A 22731-nucleotide genomic window follows, 5' to 3' on the forward strand; every position below is an offset into this window, starting at 1 on the left:
ATTTATTCGCCGCGCCGTTCAAGACACAAGATTATTTAAACTGTTGTTTTTGATTTTGAAGAATTAACTCTGTTGCATTTCGAGATTCTTGTCATTTATTTTAGCATATTATGTTTTCTCATTTTTTCTCACAAAATTCGCTTAGGAGAACTCTATTTTAGCAAAAATATCCATGAATTTTCCAATTTTGAGCTAAGTGAAACTGAACAAATTTAAAGGCCTGATCAAATTTAAAAAGCTTTTAGATAAAAGTGCTTAGTGTTTGATTATGAAATCGGATATAAGTCTATTATATTCTTTAAAAAAATACCGGGTCCAATCGTATAAAAATAGTGGCGAAGGTGTTAAGTGACAAATTTTGAATGTGTTGGGTTACTGTGATAATAACAAAAGACCCAAACATGTTGTTATCCTCCTTATCTAAAGCCAATTTTATAAGCACATTCTAGATAACTATTGCAAGAACCAAAATTCAATTAACCATTTTACACCTTCGGCAAATTGTCCACTTCTATATTACATTGTAATTTGAATTGCCATTTTGATTAAATATTAATATGCACTTCATTGGTTCTTTTCATAACTCATCGGATGTCTTATTTATTATTTATTTAATTTTACTGGTCGTGGTACGCGATTCATATTTTTTTAAATAAGATTAAAACTTTTTTTGTATTTTTATTTGTTTTTACTGACACACATTTCTACAACCATTGGAAATTATTGAGTAAATTGCTTTCAATGACGAATAGCACCTTCTGGTAGCAATGCCAAATTTTAAATTGGCTTACAGTTATTTTCTGCATAAAATCGCAAAAAGTAAACATTGATTCTAGGTCTGCCATCTATGAAATTTGTATATATTCTATTAGAATTAAAATGTCCAGCAATGATGATAAGCTCTCCACAATTGCTCCCATTCAAAACCTTAAACAGTTATTATCATACTTTAATGTAATGTTTACCTGAGTCTTTTCCACCCTTAACGCATATACCAAAGCCATGACTACTATCTGATTGCTGGTCTCTAGACATTGTAACAGTTCTCGTGGAAAGCTCCTGAATATTTTGTATGCTACGGTCCCTATCTCGATCTCGGTACACCTGCAATCATACGATAATAAAAATAAAATAAAACAAAGTTAAAAACGATCAAATAGAATTTTGTATTTATAGCAGAAGTAGAAAAGGTAGCAGCCATACTAAAACTTTACTTCAAATATCTTGAGTGAAAATTATAAATATTTACATACCTGATGGGTTGTTGACGGCGGACTACTGGCCGGGCTCCTGCGCCCACTTCTATCCCTTGTGCCATTACTATAATGATAACTTGTAGGAACTGAAGATGAGGTTGTTGCTCCGAACATTCGCAACACCTGTTCTGGAGAAATTGGACGCTTCTTTCCGTTATGACGAGTGGAATTTGGAACTGTGCCTGAACCAGAAATGCCTAGCGAAGCTGGTATGTGGCTGGAGGATGAAGATTGTAAGTATGAAGATCCGCGTCCAGGTAAAGAACCTCCCTTCGAAGGAACACCAGCGGTGTTATAATAATAATGTGGTGAATGTGGCCGCTCAACTATTGTGTATGATGTTCCGGGTGGTGAATAGTAAAGACCCGATCGGCCACCTCGCAAAGAACTGGTACTATTAGCAATTCTATTAGCACTTATACCGTAGGGGCCATTGTGGGGAATGGTATTGGCAACTGGAATGCCGCCTATGTCTTCTGCCTCAAAACTATTCGAACGGTGATGACTCGAATGCAGTCCCAAGTTTGGTGGTAATATGGATGTAGAATGGCCAACACCTGACGCATGTAGTGATGAGCTATGTGAGGGATGGTATCCTCTAGAACTCCAACGTGAAGGGCCTAAGTCACATAATTCAGCATAGTCGTTTCCAGCTGCGCTCATCGTTAGGGGGTCTCCGCCACCGTGGGCACCCCCTAAGCGCATTGCCTCACACCTATAATAGATTATATAAGTATTTTTTTAAAACACTAAGAATATTGATAGGACATTGTAGACTAAAGGAATAAACCTTTTAAAAGTTCATTCGTTATTTTTAAAAACATAATTCTTTTTTTACATTTACATATTTTATAATCTTTTTCGTGTAGTATGTACATGTATACCCATCACCAGAACAATGTCTACTAGTTTCGTTATTATTTCAACCGCAGTTATTCCTTTTTTGCATTTTCATTATCCTTCAAGGTCTATAGAACAGCCTTACTTACATGGGATGGTGGCAGTTTGATTCTATTTCTGGTATTTTGCGCCTTTGCGTTTTTTATTTGAATCTTTAATAGAATATTGTTATTTCTAGATCTATGTGTATAATGTATATATGTATAAATAGCAAACTTTGCAACTTTTTGTCCTTTTGTACATTTGTTAGGGAAGCATTATGGACATACACTTTATTTTTATTACAACTGCATTGTTTTAATTTATGCAATGCGTTTATATTAAATAAATTGTGCGAAAGATATAATTGCTGTGGAACAAGCTATTAAATTAGGTTAAAGGCAATGGAGTGTCTTGTAGTTTATTAGCTCATAGAATATTGTGCAAGCAGTTCAAAGTTAAACCTACTTTGCATAAGTTATTTAGCTAGTGTAAGTAGTTGAAAAGTGTTGAGCAGTTGAAGAGATTCTTATTAGAATAGAGGTTTATTAAAATTGAAGCCTCTAAACGAGACCAATTGCTTTTATTCAATTACATTCCGAATTTGTAAACTCACATTCAGAATTTCAAAAAAAAACCTATTAAAGAACATTAATGATAAATTTCTTATGACTGACGTTTATTGATAAAACTTTCTCATATCCCATTTCTTGGGCATTTTTAGTTGTTCTATTTTAATTTAAAAACTCCTCAACTACGGTTAGGAATGTTATAAACATTTATAATTGAATAAGGTAGTTTAGAGACACATTATTAAATAGTTTTAAAATATATAAGAGCAGGTTTATGCGATCCTGTTATGCATATTTTTCATTCTGTTTGACAAAAATTATGTAACAACCCTCATTGAAAATTATCTTGAAGGATAACCTTCCGATAAAACTTTTATTTTTAAATTTAAAAGCACCACTCGAACAATATTGACCTCTTGCTATTATTTTTTTGTTTTAAGGAATATGGCCAAAGAACGTGTGTTATACCCACATGCACGACATGTACCTTTATTATCCTCAGTTTTAAATTATGTATTTTAAATAACTCATCATATTTTCTTTTACATTAGTTGATAAAAGTATTTCAACTTTATTCAAAACAACTTTCTCACTCCATAGTTCCATACCTATCTACATATTTTCAAATCTTAAAAATTGAATACCAACCTCATTTCAAAATTAAATCCTGTTTTTTCAACAAGTGTCTTACAGATCAAATCGCTCCCTAAACATACATTTTTACCATGTTCTTATTAAGTTTTTCCTCACTTGACTCACATTAAAAACTTTTCTTAAGTCTATCTAAGATTTAAATTAAATAACTTTATTATACTCGTAGATGTCACTTCAAAACTTTCTATGTACAACACACAATGAACAATATTTTAGAATTATGAAACTATTTTTTTGACAAATCAAATTTCACATAATCTGCCACTTACTAAATAAAGTTATTGAATTATTGTTTAAAAAGTTGAAAAGGGGTTGCTGAGTAAAAAAAAGTTAAAGGTTTTTTTTGCGAACTTATAGAACGTTTCAGGGTGAAAACATTAAAAATGGTTGATGTTTCTATAAAGTTATTTTTAAGATGGATAATTTTTGAGGGAAAACTATTCGAATATTGTGTCATTATGTATAATATGAAAGGACTTGGCTTGCATATTCACCGCACAAAGTGAAATAAATAAACGTATTTTAACTTTAATCAAAGAAACGAACTTTTCAAAACAGACAATTTTGCTGGTAAAGTATAAATATCAAAATTGCATTTATTTTTGCATACATTTTATAATAATTTTTATTTATTTATTCTTTTGGGGGTCTTTTAATTAAAGTCTAAAATTTAAACAACCTATATGCATTCAAATACCTAACCTATATTGAAAAAGATGTAAAAAAGGATTAAGTTAGAAATGATACAAATAATACATGTTTTAAACTATTCTTTCGAATTATGAAAACAAACTACATTAATTACTTTAACAAAAATTAAATTTAAACATAATGATATGATTAAAAATCACGTCCCTTTCTTGCCCACTTCAATCTTATAAATGCTCACCTATAGTAATTAAACTATTAATTATAAAACAAGTATTTCAATCCTTTTGGCAGATTGGAGACAAATAATTAATATGTTTATTTTAAATAATATACATAGGAAAGTGGGTACCTAGGTTGTTTTTTAATAAATAGATTATTGTTTACAATCTATTTCATTCACCTAAAGAAAGAGTGCTCACATGACAAGAGTATTGATTTTTTAATTAAATATTAATATACGTAGTATGGGCTGGTGAAATCTAAATTCTTGGCAAATGAAAATGTAATTACTCAAGCGCATTATTGTCGTTATCGTCACGAAAGCAGTTTTCCTAAATTAAATAGATGAATCACGGGATTTTAATTTTTTTTGTATTTTTATTAGTTATCTGGGTACCTTAAGGATTTAAGCTTTCTAGGGACTTGACTTACTTGACTTGAGTTTTATATCAGAGTTCATTTATTTCGTAAGTCCAAATCAGCTCACAATTGTTTAGGATTTTTTGCGTGTTATTATTATCTTAACATTGCTTTTTTCTTTTGAAAACTCATTGACTTTTTGTTAGTAGCTTATCACCTTGAACTCAATGGAATGCGCGTTAGCAATCCTTTTCTGTATTGAACGAAAGCACTCCCGTTTGACTGTTTGGAAAATAACTACTTATGATGTAGTTTATTTCTTTTTCTATTTAAATTAGTTCGATCCGAATGGGGGTTGGTACGCCTTTAATAAAGGTTTTTCTTTAAATTATTCACATTTATTTCTATGCACTGAATTGTAGTTTTCTTTAGATTTAACATATAACTCAACATTAAAATCACTCAACAGCAAATTAAGTATCAGTTGAGCGACGTTTTTAATTTGGTTTTGACAAATCCTTTTTGTTCAATCATGGTGTATCTAGAGAAAAAAAAGCTTTGATACTGATTTTTTCCATAGGTTTTTATTCTGAAAATTATCAATATTCGACGAAAATAACGTGTAGTTATTGGCAAAGCTTGGTGCTTTCCATTTAGGAAGTTTGTCTTTTTTAGTTAATTTATGAATTTTAAGGATTTAACAATTTCTTCTTTTTTTTCTATCTATTTAATTTTCTATCACAGACTCGTTGAAATTATACCGTTTACTTGTTCTTAAGACGACTCCTTTCCTCAAACTAATTTCCGTCTATACAACAGAGCTTTAGATTCTAAAAGTTTTGTCTCTAATTCAACATGACTGTGCTTTTGCTTTTGGTGAATTCTCTCTGTAATCTTTGACGTCTGACGGACCTAACTTAATGCTGAAACTGAAGAAGACTCAAGACTGATGTGACAGTAGAATACCTAGAATACTGTAATGACGTTACGGGAGAATTTTATTTGAAATTATTGGAATATAAAAGAGATTTATCAACTCTCGCTCGATGCTTGAATCCTCCTGAGTAACGAGGCTGCGAGCGAAGTGCAAGTTGTCAAGTCTGACCACACCACACCATTTCTTACCTATAAATTCCACCTCACTCACCTACTTCCACCCTTATGTTGACTATTTTTTAAGTTGAAGTTAGAAGCGGATAAATTACTTCACAATAGAGCTTCAAGGATGATGGTTTGTTTTTTTTTATTATTATTATTCAACGGCTGTTAGATAAAGTCTAAGCCATCTAATGATACAAGGGAAAGCGACAGAAACTTAATTTGTATCACGAAAGGATTAAATTCAAATCTTAAATCAAAAATAGGGTTCAAGAAATGGGTAATGGGTAATAGTAAAATAGGCAATGCAATGCCAAGATCAAGAAAAAAATGCTATTCCATTGTTGTACTGAATTTGTGTCTTTGAATGTTAACTAGGCGCCATTGAGTCTGGTGTAATATTGATTTTGTATAACGAAATAAGGACAACAGAACTTTTAAATTTGCATTGTCAACTCCCACGAGACTGACGTCATTATTTTGTTTGTTTCTGTTTAAGGGGATACATAATGGTTTTACAAAAATAAAATGAGTTTGCCCATAATAAATACTTATGCTGTCAGTATTATAACTTTATCAAGTTTCTATTGTGGTACTAGGAATGTAGGGTTTTATCTATTATCTGTTCCATCCATGATATTTTGATAACCTGGTTGATATTTGTTGGTTTATTTCTTCCTTAAACAAAAAAATATACTTATGCTCAAAGGTATATGTAAAATAAGTAAGCAACAAAACATCCGTCAGTAAAAACATTAAAAATAATCTCTCCACGAACATTTTTAACACTAAATATTCACTACTTTACTTGAGATTACCACATTTCGAAATGTAAATATTTTCGGATTGATTCAAATACTAATTTTCATTTTTTAACGAACTCAAACTTTTTTAAAGCACGCTAAAATTATTAGAAACAAACTGCCAGTCAAGTAGTGGCCTTTCGTTAAATGTAATAAAGTATTAATAGATGGGAAACTTTATTGATTTTTCACGTGAATATTAATTTGTTTTTAGTTTTCATTAACAATAATTTATAATTAAAATAAATTTAAAAAAAACATTAATATAAAGATCACATAAAAATTCGAAATCATGACTTTTTATTGCGCTTGAATTGTTCATATTAAAGTATGTAACATTTTGTAAGACCGAAGAATAACGTGCATGACCTAAATATAATTTAGTTTTCACACTTTCAATTCTTTGGAGGCAGCAAGTTAGTTTTTCAGATGTCAATCATTTCTAACTCCAACCTTTTCCTTCAGCTGTTTGGCAGAAAATACTAAAATATTATTATCTACAAAAATACTCCTTTTACAAGCTACAAATTCAATATGAGGTTTAAGGGATTTGAAAGCAACAACTAAATAAATGCCGCATTTTTATGTGAAATATTTTAAAAAGTGTATTGTAAAAAGAAAAATGCTCAAACGATATCTTGAAAAATATTTTCCATCATAAGAACTGACAATAGATGTTTCGTAGTCTTAACTACATACTCGTATCTACTGTTTTGAAAACAACAACTTTTTTTGTGAATGATAGTACGTATTTATTTTTGCAGAATCAATTCAAAGAACATTTTCAACAATTTTCAGATACATACATCACTGAAATATTAAAATTTTCGATTATTTGCTTATTATTAGTATGTTAGTAATAGTCTTAAAAATTTTTACATAAGTCATACAGATCAGATTAGAGACTTTAAAAAAAACTAGTTAGTTTTCTAAAAAATATAAGTTTCGTAAAAATTGTCAAAAAATGTTCTATGTTTATTGTTTGTTATTTCAACATTTAATATTTATTTTTCTACGCATGCCTAAGTAAATCCAAAGTATCTATAAGAACACCCTTTAAATAAACTCTTGAGAAATAAAACCGAGAAAGAATGTTTGAAACCTAGACATTTGCTCCCCCTAAGCGAAATCACTGAGTAAAACAGGGATCCGAAAAGTCTGTCAACATTTATTTTCGGTTGGGATTTATTTTTAATTTTTAAAAACATATTTATGCAAAGAAATTTTAATAAATTAATATAATTTCAAACACATATGTACAAAAAATTTGCATCTGGATACCGTGTGCCTAAATATTAACTTGCATTTCCGCATGCATCAGTGTTCTAAAACTTTAACGTAAATACATCGCGATTGATACATTTGCAAATAAGATTCATTATTTCTTTAAGCGATAAATCTCAGTTGTTGGTCATAACATACAATACAGAGGTTACTCACAGACCTTGAACGAAATTCGTGTTTGTTGAGAGTAGAAATTATTGAAACTAACAACAAAAACTTCCTTTTCCGCAAACCAATTTTAAAGACTGTTAAAGAACAGATGATTTCCAAGATTAAAACAAAGATTTTTTGGTAATCATTAATGGAATTGGAATAAATAAGACTAAGAGAATTTTAATAAAATCGGAAAAATCATTACTTTCGTTAAGAACATTTTAAAAGTCAAGCTGATCTTTGGATTAAATAAAGTTTTTTCATGAGCACCTCCTAATTTAAATCTTGTACGAAATGATCAGCACTGGGGATTCCAATGAATACACATCAATGAAGAAAAAAACTTGATTTCCGTAAATTTATTAAAAGTGAGGTAATTATTTATTCAAAGATATAGAATTAAACGGTTAACCTATCTTTTTTTTTCTCGGCTAAAGCTTGTTTATAAAGTCATATAAATTTTGAATATTTGTTTTTGAATACATAGTTGAAAGTAAAAATTAAGTTAAGTTATTACTCAGTTTAAAACTGTGTTACAAGGTTTGTTATTGATACAATATAAATATTATCTTAGTTTAAGGACAGCAGTTGGTTTTCTATTTTCGTTAAATACTTATTTCCCTAGAAATGATGACCGAGAGGCGATAGGTCCAAATTGATTTCCACTGCCATTTCTATGCGCTTCAATCGCTTGGTAGTTAATAAACCAGAAGGGCTGGTTATCAATTGGCAGACGACTGAGATGGTCGATAAGCTGTTGATCACCATGTGCGTCCAAAGGTAACCGAGATGTCTCTGTTGATCCTTGATTTGAACCGCCATTGCTGCCATTTCTGTTTGATATATCAGTTGGGGATCTATCTGGATTTGTTTTATTGCTGGTATCTTTCGATACTGATGACGTCTGCACTGATGGGTTATTTTGAATCGGGACAAACGCAGGTTCAGCATTTACGACAATAACACCTTGTGGGGGTCGCTGAGTCGCACCATTCTCTAAATTATTTTCACTAAATCTATTACTCAGTTGGAAGGTTTCCGGATTTTTAGTTGGACGATATTTATCTTTGTGACCATTTGGTGGCCTACTTCCAGCATATGAAGGTCGTTGACAATCCACAAGAGGTAAACAAATCATCACGCAAATTGCTAATGTTTTTATGTTAATAAACATGTTGGTCCTTTTTTTCTAAATTTGTTGTTAAAATTTGAAATATTTTTTCACTAATTTAAATTGTTGCTATATTCTTCCAACTCTAGATACTGATGTTTACTGATCGGCATCATTTAGGCACCCTCTCATTTAAATAAACTCGAAATGTATTTTTATCTCTATTCGATTATACAGGTTCAAAAGTCTCAAAAAAATACAAAAAAATACTAAACCTGATGTTGCTGTTTATTGTTTGCGAAAGATCGGACGAAAGAAGAAAGAAAGTAAGATATACAAAATACAACGTACAACGTACAACCCATCTTATGAGTCAGAAGTTATTCATGGTGGTTGGGATTTTCCTACCCGCATCACTTCGGCAATATTAAAAGGTATGAACTTAATTTTGTCATGTTACACTCAGAGCCAGTGTTACCGCATTCTGAAATAATAATTGTATACCAAACATGAAGGTGGATCTGCTAACGTTTCGAATTTGATACCCTCAAAAGATAAAAATCTAAAAGGATTCATACAAAACTAATTTAATTCAAAATTATAACCATTGCACTCCGAGCAAAATTTACCCTACAATAATTTAAATAAAGGTTGAAAACAGCCTCTTTAAGAAATAAAAGATCCTGGCTTTTGTACATCTAACAAATGTTTTAAAAAAAATTAAATAAAACAACATGAAAAAGATAAACATAAACCTTAATTGACAAATCAATACAATTTATAATCACACTAACGTACAACTCTCGAACTTTTTGTAGATCATCTCAATTTTTTAATTGTCTTTGCAGGAAAAAATATCAACAGGAAGTGTTGCAACCGATCGCCTTTTTTAATTCACGTTAAATTTTTCGTTATAAATCAATTTTGCATCCCAAAATATATGAAATACCGGCACCGGGAAACTTATTTATGAATAGAAATAGTTTTGTCTTTTATGTAAGAATCTAGTTAACATACCATTTGAACGAATTAAGCGAATACACAATCATTTCTTTTGATGAAATATTTTCCAGTATTTCATACTTGTATTATAATTAACAGTTAAACAAACTATTTATTTACATTTAAGAAAAATATGTTTTGCATATTCTACACAAATTCTCATTAGTTTAACTTTAAATTTATTCAATGTGAAATGGTATGTAATAATGGCTTGAAATTTAAAGAACAATTTTAATAACAATTGAAAAGAGAATAAAAGCCAAGTACAAAATAATCATTGATAGAACTGGTGAAAACACTATTTTGACATTTGAGCAAGGGTAAGAATATGCAAGGTTACTGAAAAGTTCAACAAGCTACTCATAGCAATATTAAGTTGTCAGCAACTTAGTTGCATACGGGATGGCCTCCCATATAAGCCAATGATTTCGCTGACATAATGACATTTAAGAAACTTCTAGCTCGCTTTAACTCTCTGTAATGCTGTGCTGAGTTTAAAAGAATTTGTTTGAAGTAAAAACCTTTACTCTAGAATTCGATTTATTAGTAAAAAAAACATCATCATTCTTCGTTCGCATGTCTTCTTTGTATATAAATTCTAAAATATTATCATGGAACTGTTTTTTACCCTGCACCGTAGCCTTAAGATGACGTTGGAAGGTTTATATAATAAAATTAAGTTAAAAAAAACTACAATACCTAGTGATTTCGACGTAGCCACTAGATTCTGCCCCATTAAAACTCACGATGATATTACTATGTTCTATATTCAAAGGTGTCTTCATCGAAATATTGATGAGATTATTAAATTCGCATTCAAATTGCCACATACAAACTTGTCTTTTTGTTAAAAATCTCCAGTTCCAGAATCTAGTTTATAGCAATAAATACAAACACACCTAATGCATTTAAAAGAACTGTCATTTTCTGATTGTCACTGTCATTTGATTTGTCAATTTTTCAACTTTTTTTAGGTGTATCATGTGCAAAACTCAAAGTCGGTTTTCTTGTTGGTAAAAAATATAATTTTGAGAATTTTTACAAAAATATATATAGTTTAATTAATTCACAATGGCGAAAACTAAAACCAGAAGTCAATCAGCAGTAAGTATGAATAAATTATAAGTTTTGGAAACAATCTCAGCAGTTTTTCTTCTAGGACTTAAAGGACTACAGCTCATTCAAAACAGTATTACTTTATTGCTCCTTCATAGTAATATTCCCTATTCTTACTTTTTTCTTTATGAAATCCCTGCTCCTTGATAATTTGTTTGTTTTGGAGGAAGTTAAAAGTAACATTTACTCGGCTGTCGGAGCTGTTGTTGCATTACACATAGGACTTGGTTTATACATTTATAGGGCATATTTTGTGACAACGGAATCCGAAAAAGATGATTAGTATATTAAGTGTATTATTCGCCTCTGATTCAAATTATTCCAGAAATGTAATATAAGTTCTTTTTTTCAAAAAAATAAACACATTTTTATTTTATGCGATGATTTGCTCCATATCAACATTTGGTGAGTATATTTTTGGGGAAGACAGTCTCGTTTTGTTTCTGTTTTCTGATGAACGATTGCATTATTACAATAGCTTAAAACATAGTTAAACATAGATTATGTGTCCCTGGTTCCTTTCGTCAGTCAGTCAGTTTGTCATCGACTCTAACCCGACTCATTACTAGTGTCCTTTGTAAAGCAATTTTATGTTTTTACAATGCCAGTTACTTTGCAGCGTTTATAGAAGTCAAGTATAATAATAAGCTAACAACGAACTGCTATATGAGAAATGTCGAGTTAAACTATCCCTATAAGACCAATTCGAAAAAATTTGTATCGAAAGGCTTCAATATTAAGAAAGAATATTTAATTATATCGTATTATGGGAATTTTTAAAAAGAGCCTTTAATTATTATTAGGTCAATCTTAGAATTTTAAAAGAATTACCAAGCTAAGAGTTTACTTTTTAAAAAGATTTAAAAGTTTTTATATCCTATTCAGTTTAATAAGTGTTTGTCTGTTAAATCAATGACTAATTTACTTCATCGGCCTGGCTCGGTCATCTTTGCAACAATCGGGATCCGGTCCGGGCCTCGTTCAACATGCTTCTCCACTTTTCCCTGTTGTTAGTCGACGCCACCGAGTTGCGCACCCAAGGCTGTCAAATTATTTTTAACTGTTTTATACATTTAAACAAATCTTTGAGAATTGGAAACGTGAATATTGTAAAGATTATCCTTTGGAATTTATTTAAATCAAGAATTCAGTTTCTGGTTTACCTGGGCTCTTATTTCCATGTGTTAGATTTCAGCTTACAAAGTAGAGTGGACAATAACGGTAATTTTTGTATTTTGTGGATGGGAAACATTCATCCCTCTTTCTTAATTTTTATTTTAGAATTCGTTTATAAACAATGTGTACCTAATGTAGTTTTATTTGTGCCTTTTTCACTACAAAAATAACCTATGTAAAAACTTAACCAATTCAAATTCCATTTTTCCATAAATAAAAGTCCTGTGTGGTAATCAGATTTTTGAAACCCCGATACAAGCATTTTTCACTTGGATGTCGCATTTTAAAAATTCAATGAGACTCTAAAATATTTGTTCATTTTATTCTACCGGCAAGAGTACTTTAATATGTTTTGTAATAGAATATAGGTACGCTTAACTTATTAAAGGTGTTGGAACAAATTTATATTCTATTTTTGATCGTAAGTTGTAGGATGGGATCTATTAACTTGCTTAAATATACACGTGATTATATGCATTTCACTCAATTATAAGAAATGGATTTAACTAAACAAAAAAAAACTCCAACTAGATCTTAGCGCATTCGAGATTATTGTTGATTTGGGATTCAAAAATATTCTTTTTCCTTTATTTTAAACACTCGTGATTATGTAATGATACCAAAGATCAAAAAACACTGACGCAAGTTAACTAATCTAAATCAAATGCTTAAACAAAATAGTGCAGAGCTCACACGTGAACACTAGAGGCACTATCTTCCAAAAGTCTGTCCAATTACTGGCATATGCTGATGACATTGACATAATCGGAAAAACTCAGCGTGATGTCAATGGGGCTTTTGTGAGTATTGAGACAGAGGCGTCAAAAATGGGTTTAACGGTTAATGAGGCAAAACAAAGTACATGCTGTCGTCAAGAAAGGACATACAACACCGACACGTCTCGGTCAAAACGTCGCCATCGACAGACCTAACTTTGAGGTAGTCAAGGACTTCGTCTACTAGGCTGCACTGTAAATGCAGAAAACAACACCAGCGCTGAGATCAAACGCAGAATAACTCTTGCTAACCGCTGTTTCTTTGGACTAAGAAAGCAATTGAGTGGTAAAGTCCTCTCTCGAGGGACCAAAGTCGTGCTATATAAGACCCTTATCATCCCCGTCCTGCTACACGGTGCAGAAGCATGGACTATGACAAAAGCGGATAAAAGTACCTTGGGTCGCTTCGAGAGAAAAGTTCTTCGTGTGATATACGGTCCCGTATGCATCGAAGGGGAGTGGAGGAGAGGATGGAACGACGAGCTGTACGGGCTGTACAGCGACGTAGACTTAGCCAGAAGGGTAAAAGTCCAACGACTAAGATGGCTGGGTCACGTAGAGCGCATGGAAACCAATGCTCCGGCCCGGAAAGTCTTCGAATCCACCCACGGGACAGCGCAGTAGAGGAAGACCGCGGACCAGATGGCGCGCACAAGTGGAAGGTGACTTTGCCTAACTTGGAGCGTGAAACTGGAGACATCTAGCTAGACGGAGAAGTTTGTTGGGTAAGGCCCTAGTTCACACAGGAGTGTAGCGCCACCTGAAGTAAGTAAGTAAGTTAGTAAACATGATGCAGTTATTTTAATATTATGTAGTTTTTGTTATTTAATAAAAATTCGTGTCATTTATTAATAAATCTATAAACTTATACTTTTATTTTTTATTCTACATCTTATATATACACATAATTTAAGAATCTAAATTCAAAAATTAATATTAGGAGATGAGGACATCACGGTTGTGATTAAGTTCTTATTGTTTGTTCGATCAGTTGAATTGTGTTTATAAATTATATTTCGGGAAACATCAGTTGAGTTACAGCAGGCAATATTATTTGCCGACTGTGATCTTTCTGCCATGCTACCAGTGCTTGAAAGGTTTTTTAGTTTAATTTCTTGTTGTTTTTCTACTTGATTACTTGGTAATATTATTTCACGAAGATCGTTCCTTGACTGCTGGCAACAAACTTTCTCAACACAATCAATTGCGTTGCATTGTACTAAGCATTCTATTGAACTTGGTAGTATTATATCTTGAAATTCAGGTTGTATCGTAACAATTGTTATGCCTTGTTCTATAAAAAAATTTCTCACGTCGTCAATTATTTTAGTGTAAAGCTGTTGACTCTTGAATTTTATGTGAACTGTTGATACGAATTTATTTGAAGTCAATTGCCATATGTGGAGGTCATGATAACTGATGATCTCAGGAAATTTTGTTTCCAAATTTTTCTCAAAGATGTCTATATCGATGGATGCTGGTATTGTCTGAAGTAAAATTAGGCACGATTCTTTCACTGAAATAAAGCAATAAAAATTAAATTAAATTATACAAAATGATTTTACGAAATAAGCAATTCTACATTTATGTTACTTTTTAACAACCTTTTTGAAATAAAATTATTCAAGAAATAATGCGAACAATTATTATAAAAAGTTATTTTCAGTTAATGCACTCATTAGAATAATTTTGGCGAGTTATTAAATCGGTAGGTATATATGTATATCACACATTTTGTTTAATTCATGTATTTGACGATATTTTTTAAAATTATAGTATAATTCCCAGGTGTATTTTTTGAAATTTGAAGTCATCTGTATGTGGAAATATTTAGCTTTATACTTTTCACAAAACAAACTATTTCCTTAAATTTAAGGCTCAATATATACTTATTACTTTTTTAATATAATGGTACATAATACATTATTTTTCAGTCGTGTATTTAAACCTTGGTTTAAATTTTAAAGCGTCTTTAAAAAATATCAAACAGGGAAAGTTTCGGTTCTAGATTATTTTGAGGATATAAACATTTTGAACATTCAACCACAATACTATTGCCATGCCTTCCTGAGATCATTTAAGATCGACCCATATTTTTAATTTGTACATTGATAGCTTTTTAGTTTTAGTTTTTTTTTTCAAAAAAACATACGTCATTTCATTTTTAAAGCTTTGCGTAAGGAAATACATTTAATATAGTTCCAAATAATGAAGCCTTATTTTATTAATTTCTTTTATTAAAAGCTTTAAAATTATTTTTTATTTCCCTTCTTGGATTTTTTTGGATTTTTTTCATTTAAATGTTGCATGTCTAGTTTTTTTTTCTGTGGAAACTAATATTGAACATTTTTTCCAATAAAAGCAATTAAGTGTGTGCTTAGATAAATGGGGTACTCAAAAGTGTGCCTATCATTCACTCTTATCTTTCATTAAAACATGTGCGAATTAGTAATCGGTTTTATTAAGACTTATAGGTATAAACCTCTTCACTTTTGTACCCATTGTGGTAAACACACACTTTAAGTGTCTAACCAAAAATTATTCATATGTACGTACAATAGACTTAAAAACCTTAAAATTGTTTTGGAATAATGGGCTGGTTCAGAAAACATATGGGAATTTATTTGTAGTCAACTGCATTCTTCGAACATACATTTTGACAAGCTAGTTTTTCAAGTTTCGTTAATTTTTAACTTGGAACTTTTTTTACTAACCTTTAAAAAAAACAATGAAGTTACCTTAATTGAAAGGCAATTTTTTGGCAGCTGGGCAAAAAACTTGCCTTACTTTTAAGTCCCTTATGTCACCTGAACCTAGCCAATGTTAATAATAGTTTGATAATACTTACTGTAAGGATAGCTGAGCGTTGCAAGCACCACACAAGAAAATATGGATAAAATGGGGTCGATGAATTTAGCAGTATGGTCATCTTTTGACATATAAATTATTACAGCGCACAATATTACGAACATTGTACTGGATATGTCGCGGAACATTTGAACTAAGCTTTGTTTTTCCTTCCTAAAACTTGGGTTATTCTCTTCCATGTTATTTGCAACAGATAAAGTTGGGATACCACATTCAGTTTGCTCTCCTTCGTCGTTTCCTTTTTTACTATCTAGGATAACATCACCATTAGAGGTCATGTGCAAGAAGTTACCTTGGCGGGTAGTATATCCTCCAATAAATAGATAACAAATTCCATTCAATATAAGACCCATGAATCCCAAAATCATAACAGGAACCGGTAGATGCATTGTATCTTGGTGGTCAATGTGAATTAAGGTCTGAAGAGCTTCTACCAACAGTGAAAATGAGAGGGAAGCCAAGAAGATACACACTATCAACATTGTTAGGATATCTATTCTAGTCCAGCCAAATGTGTTTCGAAGTTTTCTTTCTCGGATTTCAATATTGCGTAAAGATTTTTCCTCAACACTAAGATCCACACATGTAAATTTGTCTTGATCGTTTTTAGCTGCCAAGTTTGAATTTCTTGCAAGCGCGTAATCCATGTTCTCGTCCAAGGCTGTACAGTGACTTTGCTGAAATTGAAAATCAAAAATTTCTATTTTTAAAAATTAACTCGCATTTTTGGTATTTCAAAAATGAAGACTGTTTTTTTTTTGTTTGTAGAAAGTCAAATCTTTTATGTTACCTACTGCATTAAAAAACTGCGAACTAATAACGGAATAAGATAAAACATGAAAAAAAACTCACCTTCATCGTTATTAGGCATCCAGTTAATGCAAATATGTTGCACAGCATATGATACGACGACATGAGTAAGGTAAGGCCATGCGTCATATGACTCAAAACCATCTGAAGACTGAAGTAGCAAATTGATAAAAATAAAACCACATAAAGTTGCACAGGCCGACATTGGTGGAGTATATCCTTAATTGCCATTGTCGATATTGTTATGCTTTTTTCAAGCTTCCCGTCAAGAAAAGTTTGATTTTAGGTTTTTTTTTTAAATATAAATAAGAATTTGCAACCTGAAAGAAAGAGTGGTTTTATGATTTGAATATGTTTATAATAACGTTCTCGGTATTTTTCAAAAATAATTATAAAACTAAGTGAACCCAAATTCTTACAAAACTTTTTGCTAGTTTGATATAATAATAGACATGTTCAGGCAACATAAGAAACTTTATTTGCAGTCAACTTCATTCTTTGATCTTTTATTTTGACCAAAGGTATCAGTTAGTTTTTCAAGTGCCATGAATTTCAAATTCAGACCTTTACTTCACAAACCTTTATTTTAATTTTATAGTGCAAAAAGTACCAAAATAATTATTGTCTACAAAACACTCCTCAGAAATATAAGTTATTTCTTTTCCAAATTGACAAGCAACCTTTCAACAGAAAGCATAAAATGAAGTTGTGCAGAAAATAAATCAATCATAGATCATAGAGTAATAAAGTTCAGCTCTCAGTTGATTGAAAAAAACATGATCAACTGTCATTTTGAAAGAAGTAGACTTGACTTGACACTTAGGGAGATTCTTCTTGACTAACTTTCCAGTCAACTTTCCATTAAAGTTGTCTTAATTGGAAGGGAGTTTTTTGGCAGCTTCCCAATCAAATACTAGAAACTTGCCTAACTTTCAAGTCCCTTATGTCGTCTGAACCTGCCCAATGACACCCCTCGAATGTAATGGAAATAAACATATAAACTCAAAATCTGTAATTTTTAATGTACCATGTTTTTTAGTGGCTCAATCGGATAAGATATTTCGAAGTTCCTAAAATATAAAATTACATAATGTAAAAGATAAGATTTTCAAAAAAGTAATTTTTTATTTACATTATTATTTTCGAACTTCTTGGCCAGCGTTTTAAAAATCAATTTCCCAATTTAATTTAGGTATGTCTAAATATTTGTTTTCCCACCTAACCTTTTTTACCCTTAAGAAAAGCGTTTTACAAACAAATTTGTTACCCTTATCATTATTCATTGAATTGTTCAACTTTTATTATTGGTTTAAGGTATTCTTAATTAACGTTATGCGTCAATTCCAGCTTTTTTAGCTTTATCGTACACATTAGTTTACAACTCGGTTATGGTTACATTTTGTAAACACCCGTTGTATAGACTCTCCATGGTTAAGTGTTAAGATCATTAAAATATTGCGATTGGAATACTAATGAAGTTTTGATCATGTTAGCCAATTTTAAGCTGCATACGTTTTGTCTTCAAAACAAGGTCCAACATTTTTTAATTTCAACATTCCTACTGTTTCTTAGAAAAATCTACATACATAAGTAACCTTATCGTATCAACAAAATGTATTTACTAATTAACTTATTCCTATGGAATTTAAATGTAAAAATATCTTCCAATCTTGTACGAGTATTACCCTACGATTAGTAAAATCAACAAAGTAATATACTGTAATGTACTCCACATGGTTAAAAATTAAGGCCACAGACTGATAATCTGAAAATTTAAAAATTAAATTAACAAAATATCTATTCAATTTGACATACATTTTATACAAGTTATTATGGTTTCTTGTCACAGAATACTTAGAAGTTTAGTAGGGAAGACTCAATATCCTTATATGTTATTAATTTTGAAGTTATATGCTAACGAAGCAATATAATTACCCTGTTCTTAGTAAACATACATACATATGTAAGTTTGTATGTTATTAATAAGCAAGTTCAGCATTTTTTAAATAGTTAATTTGACAGATGTAGCTTTAACTATATGGCCGCAATAAGGTCTTTAAGTTTAGGAATTCACATTTTAGGAAGTTGAAACATAGAAAATGTGATGGCCGCTTATACCATTATAGTGAACGAACTTGTAAAAACTAAATTTCTCACAAGCATCTCAAAAATGGTTAGGTGCATACTATTTTAAAAGCCTAGCTTTGTTACTTTTTTTGACAAGTTTGGCATATAGCATTCATTGGCTGCGTTCATTATCAGACAGATAGGGTATCCGAATACATTTTTGTTAATGTTTTACGTGTAAAGGGAAATTTATTTTACAATAATTGTGGACCAGGAAATCTAAATATTTGTCTGCTTTTTCTGAAAAGCTATCCAACTCGTTCAATAATGTATCTAAAAATCCACATATCCAGGATAGCCTATTAAACTCGAGATTGAACAGAGCTATTGAAGTTTGGAATATGACAGGAATAATGTTTCTCTTTGATGAATACGAGTAGCATTAAAATCGAAATCGAAAAAATAAACTTTTAACTTAAGAGTTAAAAAACAACAACATTTTGATGTCGAACATTGATCAATGTGCAATTACAAAATAAGATTACAACTTAAAAGAATACTTCCTTGCCAGAAAGAATTTGTTTTGTTCCTTATAATTTAAAAAAGAAACATCTGAATTCGGGATGAAACAGATTTCCGGAAACTACTCTAAACACAAATGATAACTTTCTGAAAACAACCAGTGTAAAGTCAACCAACCAGAAAAAGTAGCCATATATTAATTGTGTTAATACCTACCTTGCTATGAAAAGAATAGCAGGATCTTCCTTTTAAATGCTCAAAAACCAACATTTAAAATGTTTAATGATACTTATTAAATAGGCCCTGAGAAGTCAATAATTGTAATCATTATAACGATACCACCGGTTGGTCAAAAAATTGTAAATTTTGTATTCGCATTCACCCAATCCAACCAAAAAAATCAACTCTAACCAATTTTAAATAAATACATAAGACATATGTATATACAAATGTGAGAGGTACAACCTTATCTACCTTATTTATTTCGAAATTGTTAAATCGCAGCATAATTTTTCGAAATACTTAATTTATAAAATGGCTAATGGATTTATCTACAATGTACCTTCATGGATGTTGAATAACAATTTTATTCCACGAAAAGCACGTAATAACCCATTGTTTTGTTTTCTAAAACTAAATTAATCTTTTTGTATACAGACAGTAAACAAAAACTAACGACAAAAATGGAATTCGTTTTTTATTGCAATTATAAATTAAGTAACCTTTTTTATAAAAAACAAAATGTGTTTGCCTACCTGTAGCCTTTTGAAATTAAATTGACATGAAAACTCACCCTAAAAATCACCACTTTGCGTCTATTTTTGCTTTTATTGACTTATCTGTTTTGAGTATTTGCCTTTTTTGTTTATTGTTCCACAAAAAAAGTGTATTACAATTTATTTATTCAAAAAGATTTTCTAAAGTCGAAAGTTATCCAGTATATACATATTTCTGCCGCCGACGCCGTTCACAAAAAGATGTTTCTTTTTTTGAATGTCTATTATTGTTAAATCTGCTTAACTACTTGGTGCAGATTTCAAATAATGCCTCTTATTATTGCCCGTTTTTGCATATACACAATTTAACGTAAAAGTACAATATCATAATATTATATACCCGCGCTTATCCATCTTTCAGTTTATATCACAAGTAGCAGGTTATTAAATAAATTGAATTCAATTAACATGGAGGTATTATTTGCCGAATACTTAGTTGCTTTGCTTATAACCGAAGTAAAATTAATGTAAAGTATTTATAAAAGTATGTATTTAAACACCAAAATTTAAAAATGTTGATTGTTCTATTTTCAGCCACAGTACGGGAATCTGATTTGATAGGTAGCTACATACCTAGAAACAATTATTTTCTTTTAATGCTCATGTGTTTTTGAACTTAATCCACGAAATCTTTATCTCATTGATGTTCATTGATTCGTATAATTTTATAGCACGCACCACCTACAACTTATGTGTTATTTTGGTCAAACAAACTCGCAAACTGAAAATGAAAACGAAAGTGACTGATCGTTGTCATCGTCGTCGTATTGTATTTTTGTTTTTTTTTTTGTTGATTTAAATATTATATTAAATGATAAGGGGATAGGCAACAGGGAGAGAATAGTCATATGCGTAGACCTTTTTGTGATAAAACATCAATCGATGTTTCTAATTATTATCCAGCGAATTTGTGTTATGTATTTAGGTACCTATGTACGTTTACCTAGAGTGTACTGTAGAGTTCATTTAATAATCATATATAAAATATCTTGTTCTGAAAAATTAATAATTATGTACATATGCGTCCGCAAAGAGAAGTTAGAAGGGGGGGATTGTTTGATCGAAGTGAACTACACATCATTGAGAACCATAAATTTATGGATATCAAGTTATGTGTTATTAAATTATATTTATAAAACAGAATAAAAAGAAAGTTCATCGTTTCATGAAACTCGAATAAGTTATAAGTATCAAGCTTGTTTTAATGAATAAATTTAATATGATGATACATTGCATCCCTTATAAATAAGTATATTTTTTATTCATTTGTATTTATTTTTTGATGTGAAATTCACCTCATTCATCCGGCTATAATATCACTCAAAACCATTCAACTCAATTTAAAATGAAATACTCATATTAAGTCGTAAAATCCGTTTGCCATAAAATATATTAAGGACTGTTTATTTACTTGTTCAAAATATGAATTTGAATAAAAAGATGCACTTACATTGGACTCTTTTGAGGTGATTACCGACTCATTTTGAAATTCTTTCATTTTATCTCAATCCGACTAATTTTGTTTTTGAAAATGCATGCTTCACTTCACTGTCTCTATTTTTAATCATCAAGTGAAAACAAGACCAAGCGATAATATCCATGGCATTCATCAATGATTTTATTTGCTTTTTGCTGTGTTATTCACCCATGTTATGTTCACATACTTCTGCAGTTATCGCCAAACCAAAACCATTCGACTGGTAATTGAGCTATTAAACTAAAGTGTTAAAAGAGATAGAACCCTTCATATAAACCGGGTAGATGTTGCTGTCACTTTTGACGTTAACAAATTACGTACTTCAAATCAAATTAAACCTTTGGTCACATATTGTGTATTTATCTATCTCGTTTTTATTTTGTTCCTTTAAATAATTGTAAATTGTTTTTAAAACTTATAATAAAGTATAAAAAATCTCACCAAATAGACCTACATTTCTCTTACAGTTATCACATATTCAATATTATGTCTTTATAGTTTTCATTTGTCTTTGTTTATAGTGGTTCCGGGAAGTCACACACACATACATATATATCATTTCTTACAGTTTTTGTTTAAAAAACCCGTGATGAAACAGGTTTTTCTGGAACTACTACTCTTAATCGGACATTACAGGTAGAAACGTAGTACTAAATAATATGACCATCCTACAAACACGCAAACAAATCGATATAAATTAAAGACATAAAACGCTAATACATCTATCTCTTTTTTTTCCTATTTTCTAAACGAAAAATCAAAATATTGATGTCTCTTTTCTTTTCTCTAAAGTTCAAACTGCTTTGCCATTTGTAACACAAAAAAGCGATCTATTCCTCTTAATGAAAACTATTTGTTTGGGTTTCTGAAATTGACACAGATAGATATCAGGATCGTAGTACCCGTAACGCATGATGGTTAATGCGATGGACTGTCATGCGAGAGGTCTTGAGTTCCATCCCTGCCTATTTCACCTAAAGCTTTTTTCACGGGTACTGCCTCTTGCGAGGAATTGACAAATTCTCCAAGAGTAATTCTTGTCATGAAAAGTGCTTTCTCATATTTTCCGTTCGGATTCGGCTTAAAACTGTAGGTCCCTTC

The 22731-nt window shown here is 30.8% G+C and overlaps 3 protein-coding genes across 12 annotated transcripts in view; all 3 read right to left on the reverse strand.

Moving 5' to 3' along the window:
* The window catches only part of LOC129942953 (whirlin), a 39204-nt gene extending 33804 nt beyond the window's left edge, over positions 1-5400 (reverse strand). For 5 of the 9 annotated variants that reach the window (XM_056052121.1, XM_056052120.1, XM_056052119.1 and 2 more), the window contains exons 1-3: positions 4664-5400; positions 1254-1971; positions 966-1104 (exon numbers count right to left, since the gene is read on the reverse strand). In XM_056052121.1, coding sequence (XP_055908096.1) covers positions 966-1104; positions 1254-1961 — 847 coding nt within the window. In that variant the 5' untranslated portion in view covers positions 1962-1971; positions 4664-5400. The remainder of the gene's footprint in view (positions 1-965; positions 1105-1253; positions 1972-4663) is intronic. The other 4 variants (XM_056052127.1, XM_056052124.1, XM_056052123.1 and 1 more) reach the window with 1 other exon arrangement.
* Positions 5401-8273: 2873 nt separating this feature from the next.
* Positions 8274-9302, reverse strand: LOC129942954 (uncharacterized). Its single transcript, XM_056052128.1, has one exon. It carries the CDS (start codon positions 9101-9103, stop codon positions 8543-8545), a length of 561 nt encoding a protein of 186 aa, XP_055908103.1. The 5' UTR covers positions 9104-9302; the 3' UTR covers positions 8274-8542.
* Positions 9303-13946: 4644 nt separating this feature from the next.
* LOC129942956 (calcium/manganese antiporter SLC30A10) lies at positions 13947-21210 on the reverse strand. 2 transcript variants are annotated; one of them, XM_056052134.1, is made up of 4 exons: positions 20727-21210; positions 16831-17108; positions 15959-16655; positions 13947-14626 (listed from the first exon to the last, which is right to left on the reverse strand). In XM_056052134.1, exons 2-4 carry the CDS (start codon positions 17017-17019, stop codon positions 14034-14036), a joined length of 1479 nt encoding a protein of 492 aa, XP_055908109.1. In that variant the 5' UTR covers positions 17020-17108; positions 20727-21210; the 3' UTR covers positions 13947-14033. The 2 variants fall into 2 exon arrangements, with proteins under 2 accessions (XP_055908109.1, XP_055908108.1); XM_056052133.1 differs by having other exon boundaries at positions 20171-20856.
* Between the last annotated feature and the right edge of the window lie 1521 nt (positions 21211-22731).

This window comes from Eupeodes corollae, chromosome 1 (assembly GCF_945859685.1).
Source record: "Eupeodes corollae chromosome 1, idEupCoro1.1, whole genome shotgun sequence".
Classification (NCBI taxonomy): Eukaryota; Metazoa; Arthropoda; class Insecta; order Diptera; family Syrphidae; genus Eupeodes; species Eupeodes corollae.

Bases quoted from the DNA above. Each gene is read 5' to 3' on its own strand.
- LOC129942954 (XM_056052128.1), bottom strand. From the start codon at position 9,103: ATGTTTATTAACATAAAAACATTAGCAATTTGCGTGATGATTTGTTTA.
- LOC129942956 (XM_056052134.1), bottom strand. From the start codon at position 17,019: ATGGCAATTAAGGATATACTCCACCAATGTCGGCCTGTGCAACTTTAT. The intron at 16,656-16,830 runs GTGAGTTTTTTT...TTTCAATTTCAG, and splicing joins GATGCCTAATAACGATGAAG to CAAAGTCACTGTACAGCCTT. The intron at 14,627-15,958 runs GTAAGTATTATC...GCTTTATTTCAG, and splicing joins AACGCTCAGCTATCCTTACA to TGAAAGAATCGTGCCTAATT.